The sequence below is a fragment of the Colletotrichum karsti genome, assembly GCF_011947395.1.
Source record: "Colletotrichum karsti strain CkLH20 chromosome Unknown Scaffold14, whole genome shotgun sequence".
NCBI classification, from domain to species: domain Eukaryota; kingdom Fungi; phylum Ascomycota; class Sordariomycetes; order Glomerellales; family Glomerellaceae; genus Colletotrichum; species Colletotrichum karsti.
The window spans coordinates 939,312-954,749 of NW_024065914.1; the positions used below are offsets into that span (position 1 = coordinate 939,312).

The 15,438-nt window shown below is 51.6% G+C and overlaps 6 protein-coding genes across 6 annotated transcripts; 2 read left to right on the plus strand and 4 right to left on the minus strand.

Annotated features, from left to right (window-relative positions):
- Window positions 1-178: 178 nt before the first annotated feature.
- On the minus strand, window positions 179-512 carry CkaCkLH20_05215 (uncharacterized protein; the record flags this gene model as incomplete). Its single annotated transcript, XM_038887934.1, has 2 exons — window positions 179-374; window positions 427-512. 2 exons carry the CDS (start codon window positions 510-512, stop codon window positions 179-181), a joined length of 282 nt encoding a protein of 93 aa, XP_038746976.1.
- A 69-nt stretch (window positions 513-581) lies between these two features.
- Window positions 582-1,621, minus strand: CkaCkLH20_05216 (uncharacterized protein; the record flags this gene model as incomplete). The annotated part of the gene is made up of 3 exons (XM_038887935.1): window positions 582-1,017; window positions 1,077-1,520; window positions 1,584-1,621. The coding sequence occupies 3 exons, from the start codon at window positions 1,619-1,621 to the stop codon at window positions 582-584; spliced, it is 918 nt and encodes a 305-aa protein (XP_038746977.1).
- An 807-nt stretch (window positions 1,622-2,428) lies between these two features.
- CkaCkLH20_05217 (uncharacterized protein) lies at window positions 2,429-2,968 on the minus strand (the record flags this gene model as incomplete). Its single annotated transcript, XM_038887936.1, has 1 exon — window positions 2,429-2,968. One exon carries the CDS (start codon window positions 2,966-2,968, stop codon window positions 2,429-2,431), a length of 540 nt encoding a protein of 179 aa, XP_038746978.1.
- Window positions 2,969-3,937: 969 nt separating this feature from the next.
- Window positions 3,938-5,008, minus strand: CkaCkLH20_05218 (uncharacterized protein; the record flags this gene model as incomplete). The annotated part of the gene is made up of 1 exon (XM_038887937.1): window positions 3,938-5,008. One exon carries the CDS (start codon window positions 5,006-5,008, stop codon window positions 3,938-3,940), a length of 1,071 nt encoding a protein of 356 aa, XP_038746979.1.
- Window positions 5,009-8,093: 3,085 nt separating this feature from the next.
- CkaCkLH20_05219 (uncharacterized protein) lies at window positions 8,094-12,383 on the plus strand (the record flags this gene model as incomplete). Its single annotated transcript, XM_038887938.1, has 7 exons — window positions 8,094-8,210; window positions 8,273-8,488; window positions 8,550-8,763; window positions 8,824-8,934; window positions 9,356-9,380; window positions 9,442-9,856; window positions 10,008-12,383. The coding sequence occupies 7 exons, from the start codon at window positions 8,094-8,096 to the stop codon at window positions 12,381-12,383; spliced, it is 3,474 nt and encodes a 1,157-aa protein (XP_038746980.1).
- Window positions 12,384-13,396: 1,013 nt separating this feature from the next.
- On the plus strand, window positions 13,397-14,974 carry CkaCkLH20_05220 (uncharacterized protein; the record flags this gene model as incomplete). Its single annotated transcript, XM_038887939.1, has 1 exon — window positions 13,397-14,974. One exon carries the CDS (start codon window positions 13,397-13,399, stop codon window positions 14,972-14,974), a length of 1,578 nt encoding a protein of 525 aa, XP_038746981.1.
- Between the last annotated feature and the right edge of the window lie 464 nt (window positions 14,975-15,438).

A 15,438-nucleotide genomic window follows, 5' to 3' on the forward strand; every position in this document is an offset into this window, starting at 1 on the left:
AGCGATTTGGTGAACAAAGAAGTTTTTTCGTCTATTCGTCTATGATTCATCAAGTCATTTGTCCCCGTTGATTCTCTATCGCGAGATGCCTCATAGAACCAAACTCCCAAAATCAGGTATTCCTGTCCATTGCCAAACTCCAGAATCTGTGAAATTTCTGTACAATAGAGGTCGTCGCTCAACCCTCGTTGTCCGGGTTGCGCGTGCCGTAGGCCTCGGTGCCGAGAGTGAGGCAAGCCCAGAGATCGACGATGGGGTAGCAGTTGTCGAGCAGGACAGCAGCCCAGATGTTGCCGGCCGCGTAGGGGAAGCGGCAGAGGAAGCGGTTGTAGGTGCTGATCATACCCCAGAGGTACCAGAAGACAGCGAACCACCTGTGAAATAGTGTTAGACCCAGAAAGCACCAGAGAAGAGAAAGTTACTTACGCCATCATGGAGTTCTCGCGTAAGCCTTGGACGAGAGCGGCGATGTGAATCCAGGCGATCACCGGGCGAAGAAGACGCTCCATCATCTTGCGAGCCATTAGGGGTGTTTTGTGAACGTGTCAGTGAAGTGATTTGAGAGCAAGTGCTGTTGAGACCTACTTCCAGATCTTGGAGATGCCAGGCTCCACGAAGAGAGTCTTCCAGAAAGACTGGAAAGCACTGCGCTGCCAACGGAACATCTGGAGGACCAGGGTCGAGTCACGCATAACCTCAGTGGTGATCTCCGCCTCGGGGGCGTTCTGAATGCTCATCTTCCAGCCCTTTCTCAGAAGCCAACGGGTGAGAAAAACATCGTCGCCGCTGTTGAGACGTTTTCCGTTGAGGAACTCGTTCTTGATCGCGTGGGTGAACTTGGGATCCTTAGCAATGTCGGCGCGCACCATCATAGTACGACCAACGAGACAGAAGACACTGCCATCAGCAGCGAAGCGAACAGCCTGGTTGTTGTTTTGATTGTCCAGGGACTTGATGGAGGCGACTTCCCAGGGGGTGATGACCGTGGGGTCGCGGCGCTTTCGGGGAATGTGGGCGCTGAAGTCGAGTTAGTTCATGGACTCGAAATAATTGAGGATAAAAAGATTGAAACATACCTCTGTTTGCCGACCGCGCCACCAACCTTTGGGTCCTCAAAAGGGGCGATGAGGTGCTCAAGCGACGCGTAGCTCCAGAAGGCATCATCATCAACACAAGCCAAGATCTTGCCCTTGGCCTGTTCAATGCCAACAACCATCTGAGCACGCTTGCTGGCGTAGTCAGCTGTCAGTACAGTGATGCGGTTATCGCCCTCAGCAATGACGGGCTGGACAAGGTCAACAACACGCTGGAGGTCGCGCTCGATGGTGACAATGATGATCTCCTTTGGGAGGTTGGCAAGCCAAAGACGAAGGCTGTCGGTGAAAGTGTCGGGAGTATTGATGGTTGCGACAACAATGCTCACATCACCAGTCTTGTAGGTCGGCTTCCTAGGGAGCGGCACAGGCTTGGCCTTCTTGGCCAGACGAGCAGTGAGGTACTCATCGTAGAAGTACCAGCCCCTGTAAAGGCACACATGAGCATCACTGGAACTATTTCAGGGGAAGAAGATGAATGGGACTTACCAGAAGGCGCCAATAGCGGCGGTAGCTGCAGTAATCATGATGATGCTTGGGCCCGGGTTGATTGTTGTGTGGTGAAGCGATAGTAAATGGATGCTTGAGTAGTGAGTGGGATGAAGGTGAAGATGTGAGGTGAAGAGCAGGCTTTGTTGTTGTGTTGACAAAAGAGAAGATTTGTTGGCAACGCAGAGTGAGAAGGATTAAATAGCTGGGCTGGAGAGCAGAGGGTGGGTGGCTCGACTGATTCACTCGATCAACCTGGTGAAGGAAAGAGCGCGATATTTGGATGAAAAAGAGGTGGGTTGAAATTTCTTCTCACTCTTAAGGCAAGAGCAAGGCAAGGCAGGAGGAGTCCCTTAGCGCTTGAAGAATCTTTTCTGGTGAATTGATAAATGAGAGATGGATTGGTTGAACAAAGACCTTGATCAGAATTGTTCCTAGATACAAGCTCTAAGAACAAGGAGGTGCAAATGAAGAGATGGCAATCATTTAGTGCTAAATATAGATGCTTGGACATGCTTCCAAGTCCGAAAGCTTCAACTGTCACACAAGTCTAGGAGATATAGAATCAAGAACAGCCTTCAGCCTGATTTCGAAATACGTAGTCATAGACAATTAATGGCTCTTTGCTTATCAACCTTTACAAAAGTGGTTTGAGTCTAAAAGAAGGAAATAATTTCTTTGGACAACGTAGAATGATCATAAAATAGGATTGTTGATATGCTGCGATTTACCAATCCTTCTAGAAAAGCCTCACCCTAGAGTACAGACAAAGACTCGTCGGCTCATCTGCGACTTCCATCACAGCATATCCAAGGTATTATCATGAAGAAGCCGTGATCTGAACCTCAGTTCCGGGCTGCCCATACGCGAAAGACCCTTGCAATCAAAGCTGCCTCGTCTTCCCTCCCAGCTCGCCGCAGTCGCCGCCGAAGTCTCCTCCACTTCCATCCAACCGCCGCGGCAACCGGAATGAGGAAGAAGCCGAAGGTCCTCAGCTCGTTCGCTTCGAGCTTCGGCGTCGATGCTGCGAATTCTGCCCCTTGAGTGCCGAAAAGTCCACCTATCCACTTGCAAAGTGTTCGCTCACTCAGTTTCCTGGATCTGGCCAATGATTCGAATTCGCTAGTTGGATATGTCGGGAGTAGGATTTGCAGGAGCTGCATGAGAAGAATGAGTTCCGTGAATGCGATGACGGCAACGCTCTCCGCGTGTGCTTCCGGGAGAACGGCATCGGGAATCTCGGATCCGAGGCCGTAGAGAGTGATGACGAGGTCAATGGCTAGTAGACCAATGATCAAGCATTCCCAGAGCTCGAAGATGTTATTGAGGGCGAGGATTCCAACAGGGCTTTCGGGACTCTCCTGGGTAAGGTTGGCGTTCCACATGATTGAGAGGGTGTGGGTTGCTGGGTTGAGATGAAAATGGCAGTTGGCTCGTTTGGTGAAGCTGTTTTTGGGGGGCCTGGGAAAAGGAAAAGACGAGGTGATTCAACGATTGGATTTCGATCCGAAGAGCGACAGCATGAAAATCTAAGTAGAAGGAGGAAGAGGAGGTGGGTTAGCTTGAGGTCTGGTCGGGTGAGGCACCGAAGTGCACCCAGGCCGCGACCATGGAACCATGGAGAAGCAGGCATGAAGGAGTTACGAAAGAAAGATGAACTCTTGGAATACTATATAATAGAAGAACAAACATATTTCCAAATAAAGTGACAGTATCATTAAAGCATGCTTGATTTTCGAATAAAGAAGGAGGAAGCAAAGCAAACCACAACCATATCTAGAAGGGGCGCTGCTCTTTCCTCATGTTTTCACCATGTTTTTGAAGCGTATGGTGGCCAGTCTTCACAAACTTGAAGTCTGTCTTGCAAGACAAGCGCAACTTTTTCCTCTGGTGGTATTGATGTGTTTGACTCCCTGGAAGGGCTCATTTGCGATGGTCGTTCCAAAGTTTGGCCCAATCCGAACCACTAATGAGGCCATTCTTATGTGTTTTTTATCAATAAAATTTTGACATTTGGAGCCAGCTTCAGCGTGCTTACGTCCTATATCTGTTGGACGTCTGTCTTATCTTATGTAATCCTACGGATTTGTCGTGAGTCGAAGAGTGCCTCTCGTTTCTCGGCGTGTCAGACGCGGTTGGTCGGGCCCGATAATTCCCCACCTTCTCCGATCCATCGGCTCCGGTCACGGCATTTGCGGATGCCGAAGTCCGTGTGTAATCATCCGTCTTTGCCGAAAGATACCTCGGTGAATGGTCAGCTGCAATAGACGGGGTGGTCTACAAATGTGATCATGTCTGAAGTCGAGTTCAATTCATTTCATATCCTCTCTGCGCGACATCTAACCAACATTCTCTCACTTCCGCGAGACAAAGGGAGTCTTCCAGTATCCAGGGAAGTACGTCGGCAACTTCGTAGCGAGCCACCTCACAATCGCAGCGTTCGTCTCTTGGGGCCTTTCCATCGCGACCCAATGTCCAGCCTCAATGGTCACCTCGGTGAGATCATCGCACAACTCCCGCATAGGCTCAGCCAGCCTTGAGATCGACGTGTCACAGACACTATCCCACTGCGCTCCGATGAACAGAACAGGGTACGACAGGCGACCGCCGTTGGGGGCCTTCAGGGCGAACTTCGAGTTTTCCTCGTGGTTGCGGTAGTAGTCGTTTGGGCCCTCGAAGCCGTTCTTCTCAAACTCGGCCACCATGCGGTCGTACGCAGGCTTGTCATTCTTGAACAGCGTACCCTCGAAAGGCGTGTCCGGCGCCTCGGGGAGACCGCCCCACCATCCGCCCAGCTTGCGCAGCGACGCGAGGAAAGTGGGCTTGCCGTACTTCTCGGCGGTGGCGCCGCGGTACAGAAGCTTGACGGTGTTGGGTACGTTGGCCTCCAGCTGCTTAGCACTGGCTTCGGGCTGCTCGGTGTGGAAGGCCTGGTAGTCCCACTGGGCGAGAGGGAATTGATCCTCGGGATACAGCTCGCGGTTGGAGAGGGCGACGAGGCCTGCCAGGCCGTGCTCGAGAGTTCCGTAGGGAACGGTCATGCAGCATACACCGACGCACTTGTCCGGGTGCTGCGCGGCGAAGCCCCAGACGAGACCGGCGCCCCAGTCGTGGCCGATCCAGACGGCCTTGCGGCGGCCGAGGTGTTGAAGCAATGCGAGCAAGTCCGAGACGTGGTGCTCCATAGCGTAGTCGGTTCTCTCCTTGGGAACGCTGGAGCGTCCGTAGCCGCGAGCATCGGGGGCGATGGCCCGGAAGCCCAGAGCCGCGAGAGCTGTAAGCTGAGGCTTCCATGTCTCGCCGTTCGCGGGCCAGCCGTGGACGAGGATGACAAGCGGCCCGTCGGCAGGGCCGGCCGACCAGTAGAAGGTCTTCTTGTCACCGCTGTGGGTGAATTCGTTCTCGGCCAGAGTCGTAGACGCCATCTTGGGAGTACTCTGAGTATTGGATGATCGGTATGATGAGATGATGTTCAGCTCACCATCAGGCTGGGAGCTACCGGGGACGGCTTTTATAATGAAAGGCCAAAGACGAGGGGATCCCTGCTACCAGTTACCCACATTTCCATATGGGCATCCTGCGAGGATTCGTCCACTGCCTCGGAACTCCGCACTTTGCGTTGTCGTCTCAAACGCAAGTCCCTATTGTGTACGTCTCAACAATGTAGTGGAACCGTTGCCAAGTATCGGGCGGAGATTTCCCACTTCACATGCGTACTACACAGCATACCTTGCGGGATGTTAACGAACTCCGCCGGACTCACGGCCGGAAACTTCGTCCGTCGATCATACATTGACACCGCCATCTGATTCTGGGGTCCGCAGAAAATCGACGTCAGGCAGATTACTGATCTATGCAAATACTTTGCTCGCATACTTTGTTCGGTCGCCCTCTGCCGAACATGTCAATCTCGAAGATAGCAGCTGTCGATATTTCTCAGGTTAGTTGATATGCAGATGGACATCTTCACAGTTCCGGAGATCAGTAGGATGCCGAGAGCGATGGAGGGCTTTTAAACTTCAGCAAGTGGCAATAGAGCAAGTCTTCGGAGACGAATTCCGGTCGAGGATGACATGGCAGATATGACCCGAATAGGCTCACAACATTTCTTTGCACACGCATTCATCAGGTCCACATATCAAGCTTCGTCGTCCACTTTGGACGTGTAATACGAAGCGAACGAGTGTTGACGAGCTTGGTGTCGTACCAGAGGGCGGCCGCGTGAAAGTCTCCCAGATAAACCAATATAAGTCAGAATGCTATGCAACATTTGAAGTCACGGCATGCGAGCGATTTCTTCAAGGTAGACAGAAAAAGAAAAAGTGTGGACATTATTTCTTCAAGGTAGACATGGGGGATTAGATTAAGTAAGAAAAGATAGTTTATTGCGAGCAGAAGCTTATGAACCCAAGGCCTAAGCTCTATGTTTGGAGTTGCATCGACATTTTACGACGCCGAAGTATTAGACAAAATTGTCTCGAGCAGATGAATGCACGTACATGTCTGCTTCCGGTCAAGTTTCTAGTATGACATGTAAACTATTTCCTTTACTATGTTGGTTGAGATGTTACCACTAATCGCGCTAGAACCCGTCAAGGCTCGTGAAATACAATAATGCCTGGACCTTGATCGCAGCTTGTGTCAACGAAGGCAGCCCATACATATGTTATCTCCGCAAGATCAAGAAGGTCAGCCATGTTTCAAGTGACCTTGCGAGCTACGGAACTTGCAAAAACCGCTCGCCGGCCGCAAAGCTTCAGGCTTTAGGATCTGCTATCAGTATAAAAAGCCTGGCCATTTCTAAAAGCTGTCTTAAAACTTCCTGTTTCAGCCTCGCTCTATCAGACTTTCCTCACGTATCGAGCAGAGACTACTGCCACAATGTACAAGAATCTGGACTCGTTGAACTACAGAGAGACTTTTCTCTTCTTCTACTGGGACATACAACGTTACCGTTCCAATGTTGCGTTTTTCATTGACAGTCAAATTCTTCTAGACTTATTTAACCCAAGCCAAGCTGCAAAGTCCAACGGCAACACGGACTCATGGGATCAAACGCTTCACGACATAATGAGGAAATCAAAACACCAACTATGTAAGCTTTCAGACCCAATCAATTACGGTGAAACGCTCACTAATTGGGAGAAAAAAGCATCGCGAATACACCCCGAGCATGGTGATAGATGCGGCTACGAGTGGCTTTCAAGCCGCCATGTTAAGCTCAAGAGCTGGGGGAAGCCGTACGTCGACTGGGCTTGGCTTCGAGACGAAATCCTGAGCGGCTACACACTCGGGGTAGACGAAGGAGCACTGCGTTTACGGAGCATATTTGATCACATGAGCTCCGAATACCGCCGAGAAAGGGCGGCGTCGACGAATCTGCTCGACGTATGGCGTGGGAACGTGTACTTGCAGGATTTCGGCATGGCACACCAAGTCCCGAGCTGGAGCGTGCCGCTTCCGGTTCCATCAGCCGTGTTGAAGGACATATACCGTTCGAGCCAGATACGCTGCAGTGCAGGTCATGGATGCTCCTGGGGCTGCCCGCTGAGCCTGACAAGCTACACCCGTATCTCGGTTGCGGGACACTTCCCCTTCTTTCTTTTGCTTCAGGATTCCACCATATGGCCTGGATATTGCACAGCTACGCTCAGTGTTGAGCGGCCGAGGGATCACTGCGTCTATCATTGCGACGAAGACCACGAGCGAGCCACCTCAGCCTACGACCATTCCACCCTGGACAATTTCAAACGATGCTTCACTGGAGTGCTTAATTGGGCGGAGGAGATGTATCACATAGGTCGGCCCACACGCATCGATACGTTTCTGAGTCAAGAGACCGAGGAGGCCACTGGACCGAGCGGGGAAGCTGCGATCTTGGTGGAAAAGCGGTTGTGGGAGGCGCTTCGAAACTTCGGTCTTCAGCCGGTGGATACCAAGCGTCGGAGGCTGGTCTTAGACGCTGCAGCTCCCTCACACAGCCCTGAAGCAGGAAGCTCAACAAATATAGATGGAGGGCGCGGGTAGGAAACAGGCTATACGAGGGCGATGCTGGCTTGTGTCGATACGCGTTACATAGGCCTGCCCAGTAACATACACTGTCCTTTACATTTGTGAGGGCCTTTCAGCCCGCCCTCCAGCCATGTCTTGTCCCTTGTGTAAATCCTCAGCCTCGCAAAACTACCTAGGGGTAAACCAACCCCCTTACTCGACTGTGGAGTAGCAATAGCCTCACTTTTCTCGATGTAGTTTAACCCGTGATAGGATGTAGTGAGTCCATGGGCAAAAGCAATGTGTTACGAAATAAGCGAATTGCAGGCAGGCTGCAGGTAACGTTGCTATCAGCTGAAATATGCATGATGTCCACGTCAGAGCCAGTCGTTCCCAAACCCCGCTTCTCAGCCATTGATCATGCTAATTCTCACCTCCCAAACTTTCGCGTTCTTCACGAGCTGATGGTCATCCCAGCTGAACACTCATCACCCATCGTGTTGCCGCGACCCGCGCGAGATGACGGCACAAACGGAAGATCTCTGGGAGCAGGCATTGAGGAAGCTTCCACAGGAGGACCAGGACAGGGTCAAGGAGGCAAAACTCACAGGCAGTAGGCTGCTGACCTTGAATCTCGTGAGTGGACCACCATTCTGCGTTACAGCGTGGGCATCCAACTGACTACTTCAACATCAAAGATACGCGAGTCCGCTGAAAAAGCAAAGCAGCAATGCAAAGAAGAGGGTTGGACAATTCGCCGGACTTCCAGCGGCAGGGAGATCAAGTTGCGTTCTCTCCTGGAAAAGATCTCGTCTTGGGTCTCGGAGCTTGTCAAAATCGTTGACGTGGGTGTTGCATTCGATGGCAGTGGTCATGCAGCCGCCCCCTGGGGAGCCGTCAAGTTTCTCATTGATGTACGGCACCGAGTCCGACTTGGTCGAACGATGTAGAACTGATTATTCATGTGTTTTGTAGGTCGCAACCTCGAGCATCAACTTGTTCACCGACCTGGCAGAGGGCATAGAGCTCACGTGTCAGCTGATAGCACGTTACGCTGTGATTGAAAGGCTCTACCTGCTCGACGACCTGGAGACAACGCCAAAGCTGATGGAGCATATTGTCAAGCTATACACATCAGTGCTTTCATACCTTGCGCAAGCCAAAAAGTACTTTACTGGTGGGACTTTGAGTACGTTTCAGAATGCAGCCAAGTTATGGTCAACACATGCTAAAGTTGCCGATCTTGTAGAGCAATTGGGTCATGGCTTGGTTGAGTCGTTGACCAAACGATACGAAGGCATGCGAGCGATGATGTCCGAGACCGAAATCGAACGTTGGCTCAAGCTTGCGGATACTCAGTGTCAGTCAGCGTCTATCTTCCGATTATTATGCTGTCATCGCCAACTGACTACCTGAAAGTGCGTCAAAATGCAGACCGAAACGCGGCGGATCGCCACCGGGCCTTAGTACAAAGTCTCCAGAGAATAGACCAGCCCATCATGCAGATGGCAGTGCAGTTAGCGGCAATTCAAGACCGCCTTGAGAGCCAAGACCGCACTGAAATCTTTCAGTGGATATCCACGATACAATATAGAAGCCATTTCAGGCACAACTCGAAGAATCTTCTGCCTGATTCGGGGCAATGGTTACTGGGGAGTCAAGAGTTCTCCGATTGGTTATCACCAGATGAATCTTGCGTTTTTTGGCTCACGGGTGCTAGTGAGTTTTGACGCTGCAGCAGATACGCGGTTGAAAGCTAAGTTGCTAACCAAGAAATCCAGTGGGCACTGGGAAGACGAGTCTTGTGTAAGCCGCTGGGCGAAGGGCGCAACTTGAGGCTCAAGGTGCTGATCAAGAATACATGCAGGTCGCTCGTTCTACAACGACTTCAGGCGTACGGGAATAGCTGTCCACTTGCCTTCTGTTACTGCTCCAGAGACGCAGAACGCGCCAGGCCAGACAAGATTATTGGTGCCCTGCTCAAGCAGCTCACAGGCTCTAGTTCGACAGAACCTGTTAGGAGGCCAGTTGCCATCGAGTATGGCAAAAGAAAAGCCGCTGCGGACATGGATGGCCAGCAACCCGAGCCATTGAACGTGGAAGACTGCCAAAACCTGATAATTGAGCTTTGCAAAGACAATCCCGCCTTCATTGTCGTGGATGCATTGGACGAGTGTGATGAGAACATTGTTCACGAGCTTTTAGAAGCATTGGACATTATTGCACACCAATCCAAGCAGATTGTAAAGATTTTTCTGTCCAGCCGTGAGGAGTTGGATATTGTGAGTGTTATCTTTATGGCCTTTACCCCAGTGTGCTTTACTTCCCCCTCAACCTTGAACAGTACCTGTAAGCCTACGACAAGGCAGCTGCCATAAATTCAATTGCAATTTCCAAAGTTTCCAATATGTACTGATAGCTTCATCTACACAGGCTCAGCACATCCAGCATTCGAAGTTCATTAAATCTTTGGTTGTCGCAGAAAAGAACCAGGAAGACATCAACACGTTTGTTGAAGCAGAAGTCAATCGTTTGACCAAGAGCAAGCGCCTTCTGCGCGGTAGTCTTACAAAACATGAAAACAAAAAGTTACGGGAGGAGACCATCGAAGAACTGAAGAAAGGCGCCTGCGGCATGTTTCGCTGGGTTTCAATGTCACTCGAAGCACTCCAGTCCTTCAAGCACCGACATGATTTCAAAAACGCACTGGGTAATTTGCCTCCCAAGCTCTTCGATCTCTATGGCATCATTTACAAAGAGGTCAAAGAGTCGGGTGACTACGCCTCGAGCCTTGCCGTTACGACACTGACGCTTTTGTTGCATGGGCGTCCGCTGTCCACTGACGAGCTCCTCGCCGCTGTCTCTGAGCATCTCTTAGACGATAATCAGGCCGACCCATTATCACTGTCATCTGGTTCCGAGGATTCTGCCTATTCAGTATCTTCTCCCGAAGTTCTCGACATATGTCGCAATTTTGTGGCTGTGGACGAAAAGGAGCAGATCTTACGCTTCGCCCACCCGTCCGTCGCAAACTTCCTTGAGAAACATACAGATTATTCTCCGGTAGCTTCCCATTCGCGGCTTTTAAAAAGATGTTTGAACGAGCTCACCACACCAACTCCGATAACAGAGCACACGAACCATCGGGGTCTATTCTACGAGTACGCCGCTGATTGCTGGCTGGTTCATTATGACAAAGTCCATGCAGAGAAGTTGGGCGACACTCTCCAGGGCAAATTGAATGATTTTCTGTTCCAAGGAACTGGCATCGAACCAAGTCCATCCTACAAGCTATGGCTTGAGACGAGAGATGGTTGTTTCAAACGACGAATGTTTGACGATGAGGCTGTGGAATTCACTTACGTGACCACGCTATCAAACGCAGTGGCACTGGCCGCCTCTTGCGGATTCAAGTCATTGATGGAGGACACGATGCAGCGTGAAGGCTTCAACCCAAACGAGCTATATGCAGGTTATGAGACGCCTTTGCACCTTGCCGCCAGGAACTTGAAAGAAGACGTGTCGATCGTCGAGCTACTCCTTAGTCGTGGGGCACTTCCTAATACCAGAAACCTCAGCGGCGAAACTCCGTTGATCAGCGCCACCCACAGAGGCTTCGAACATATTGTCAACCATTTGCTGGCCATTCCGGGCGTCGACGCAAACATTGCGGACGAACAAGGACTCACCCCGCTCCACCACGCCTGTTCGAACTTCGGTCGCAAGAAGGATGGGAGCCACGCTCGTATTGCAAGGTCACTCCTGAAGAGGACCGAAGTCGACCCGACGTACATGACAAACGACGGGAAGACTGCACTATGTTTCGCCGCCAGTGAGGGACCCGCATCTCTGGTTGCAGAAATGCTGGAAATGGATGGCATAGACGTCAACTCGCCAACGGCGTATGACTCTACACCGCTCCACCATGCAGTAGCCCACGCAGACCTCGACACATTAAACGTCTTTCTTCGAAGAGCCGAGATAAACCGAAACAGCAGAGACCACCTGGGGAGAACACCACTCTTTTGGGCAGTAGAATGGAGAAGAGTCGACCAGGTAAAGCTGCTTGTCAAGGACGTAGCGGTCGATCCAAACATTCCGGATAACGATGGGGCGACGCCGGTTCACCGTGCTGTGCGATGGTGTCACGTTGTGATCATTGGGATTCTCTTGGGACGAGATGATGTCGACCCAAACATCCAAGCTCAAGCAATACGAGGAGACACTCCACTCATGCAATCGATCATTTACAAGGATAAGTCAATAGTAAGGCAGCTTCTAGACGATGCCAGAGTCAAAGTTGACCTCCAGAACAACGATGGCGAGACTGCGCTCCACATCGCTGTAAAACTCTTCGACGAGTCGCTCGTCAAAACTTTACTCGACCACGGCGCCAAGGTTAATATCTCGGACAAGCAGGGTCGGACACCAATCTTGTTAGCTGCAGGGGATGCACACCTAGAGGCTCTGAGAGAGGAGCTGGAGACGGTAGATGCCGACGTTCCTCTAGGTAAAGAGCTCCGCATCGCCGTGAAACGGTCCAACAAGTGGCTCGTCAAAGTTCTGCTGGACCACGGCGCCAAGGTCGATATCCAGGACAACGACGGCCGGACACCAATCTCATTAGCTGCAGGCGATGGGCACTTAGAGGCTGTCAAGGAGCTGGTAAGGATGGATTGTGTCGACATTGATCTAGCAGACAACAATGGGTGGAAGCCATTACACTGGGCACAGAAGAACGGACATGACGATGTGGTGTCACTGCTCAACAACAGGAAGCACAACTCAGGAGAAGCCTCTACCAGATAGAACAGAGGTCAGGGCGCATGTTATCAACGCCAAAGGATATAAGGCTGCTTTTCGTTCATGTATTTCGGCATTATTCTAGCTCCTCCGTCATATCATCCACTGCTTCTTCACTGATGACCTACCTAAATTATGGGCTAGGGCATTTGGCCACCCTTTTACCCGTTTTCTCCGTGCTTGAAGAGTGCCTATTACTGTTTTCTCAATGATGTTTATGCTGACAAGGTGTCTTCATTGCATGCTAAAAAAAACAAAAAAACAAGTTATAATGCAACGTCTTGAGGAGTAACCTTGCATATAGAACACGACAGAAGTGTTGATAACCAATAGTCAACACAATGCTGCTATTGTACTTGAGGAATCGCATTGGTAAACACATTTAAAGCTTATTCAGAGCTGGGCACCAGTTCGACCTCATACTTGAAGAATTATTGCCGAAGAAGAACAAACGAATCAAGGCTTTGTCTGACATACAAAACCAGGTAATACATAATTCCATTGACACACATCTAAACCCCAACAATGCTCCTTATTCCAGTAGAGAAAGAATGGTTGTTGAGGAAGTTGTCCTTCTTTTGAAAACAAAGCCTCGAGAAACCGTGTTGACATATGCATTGTTCCATGGATGGACTTAGATGTCTACTGAACAAGTCGTCCTTTGAGGACAAAGCCTTGAGAAATCGTGTCGACATGTGCATTGTCTTGTGGATGAGTTATAAGTCGCCGTCACCAGAACCGTCTTTCCATCCGAAACCCAGTCTCAGTCACCAGATTCACTGACAAACACCTCACAAACTTCTTGAAACTTTTTTTCACAACAACTTCCAAGACATCCAAACAAGCTTGCAGATTTGGGCGGAGATATCGTCGACAAAGACCCTTCCGGCTGCAGTAATACCATTGAGGCCCCGTTTTCTCTTCTCGATATTTTTCTTTTCTCGACACTTGACGATTGTCTAGTCAAGGCCCAGGCAGGACCTACCAAACACCTCACAACCAAACCCACACCCGCAACAATGTCTTCTGATCTCGTACATTACACGATGCCCAACACCGCACCGGAAAATGCTTACACCACGCCTACGATCTTCCCCGAAGCCCAAGGCAGCTGCAGCACCTCACCAGCCTCACCCCGCCCGAACCCGTACGCCATCACCATCCCGCCATATATCCAACCCTTCCCGCACCTGACGCCCGAGCAGCGGGTCGTCAAGCTGACGCAGCACCGCAACCCGAAGGAGATCAAGAAGACGACGGACAAGTACATCGTCTTCAAGAAGGACAAGGAGGGCAGGGACTACGCGGGCTGGAAGACCTCCGGGATCCCGACGCCGCGCGAGGTCAAGCAGATGCTGGACGCGTACCACACGCGGGGGCTGTGTCCCTTCCGCAAGGTCAAGAGCGTGCTGCTGCTCGGCCGGGGGCTGACGAACCTGTACTTCCTCGTGCGGTTCCACCCGGCGCGCACGCACGAGGAGGAGAGGTGTCCGCTGCCCGCCAAGGTGGTGCTGCGGTTCCTGCTGCCCGTGTTCGCGTCCGTCGACCCCAAGAACAAGCACGACTCGAAGCTGCAGTCGAAGCTCGAGTACGAGATCGCCGTCACGGCGCACGTGGGCAAGTACACCGACCTGATTCCCAAGGTGCTCGTGTTCGATCCGTGGGGCCAGAACGAGTTGCAGCTGGAGTGGGTGATGACGGAGTTCAGGGACGGGTTCGTTCTGCAGAAGTGCGGCGACCCTTTGAAGTGTACCTGCGAGACCGGGCTTGACGGCTTCCAACCTCTGGGTGGGAGACCGCCTGTCTTGAGCGGCGCTCAAGAGGACAAGATTCGACGGCAAGTACGCGAGATTTTCAACCGGGTCGAGGAGGGCTTCATGAGCTCTGCCAACCTCGGGCCCATCATCGGAGGGCTGGGGATCAACTGGGAAACAAACGAGCTCCGAAAGAGCGAGCTGACACTGGAGCAATTTCACATCAACGAGCGGAAATACGGCGTCAAGAGACTTCAACTGAGCCGCGGACCGTTTGATTCCGTGGAAGCCTACATCGACGAGTCCATGAAGGTCGCTTATCCGGATTTGGACGAGGGGGCGCTGTACACCAGGAAGATGACTCTCCTGTCAACCCTCGAAGTTGAAGGTTTGGGCTTACAGGAGGTTCTGAATTTCATGCGGCGATTCGACTTCCCGGCCGAGGAAGACGAGTGGCCGGTCACCATCAACCACACGAACCTCCACGAGGGCAACATCCTGGTGGACGGTAGTGGAGAGCTTGTGGCGATCATGGGGTGGGAAGACGCGATCGTGTTCCCTACGGCTTGGCGAGGACTTCTTCAGAGACTGGATTTGGCTTTCAAGCAGCTTAGTGACGATAACCTGTTCCGTCCTCTGAGTGACCTGCTTCGGCCTTTTCAGCGAGGAAATCCCTTTGGCCCGGCAAGACGCTCGCACGGCACCGGTCACGTATGCCCTCGAACAGAGATTGGCAGCCCGGTCTCGTTTCGTGCTGATGAGCCTCGCTCTGCTGAATCAAACAAGAAAGAGAAGGGACGAGCTGGTCGCGTTGTGCGACGCCTTGCACATTTCAAGAAGTAGTAGATAGAGTGGTCGTTGGAAAGCGTTTCTGACAGGTGTGTTAGCGCTCCATAGAAAATGGATGATATTTGATCACAAATCGTGTTGTTCCACTCAGTTGTTGCGGGTAGTGGTCGGAGCATCAAATCGTTGATACCTGCACCAGGAAGACAATGAGTGGTCACGATGGAAATCCTCGTCAAACGTGAGTAATTCGCCGCAGATTGTGCGACGAGGGCCAGGGTGGGCGGGCTAGATCTCAGTGGATGGCCAGAAGGAGAAGGTGCTCCGGGGTGCATCCCGCGGACAGCAGTTCAGCTTGCCAAGGTATCCTGGTGCGTTCATGGGGTTGCCAAGCGGGATCCTTCAGCCGCGTGAAAAGACGGGGGTCCTGGCAGGGAGATAACGGGAGGGATGAGCTTCGTTGGATGGCATCGTCCAGGCCGATCGGGGCTGGTGTTGCTGGACATGTGGCTGGTTGTCGG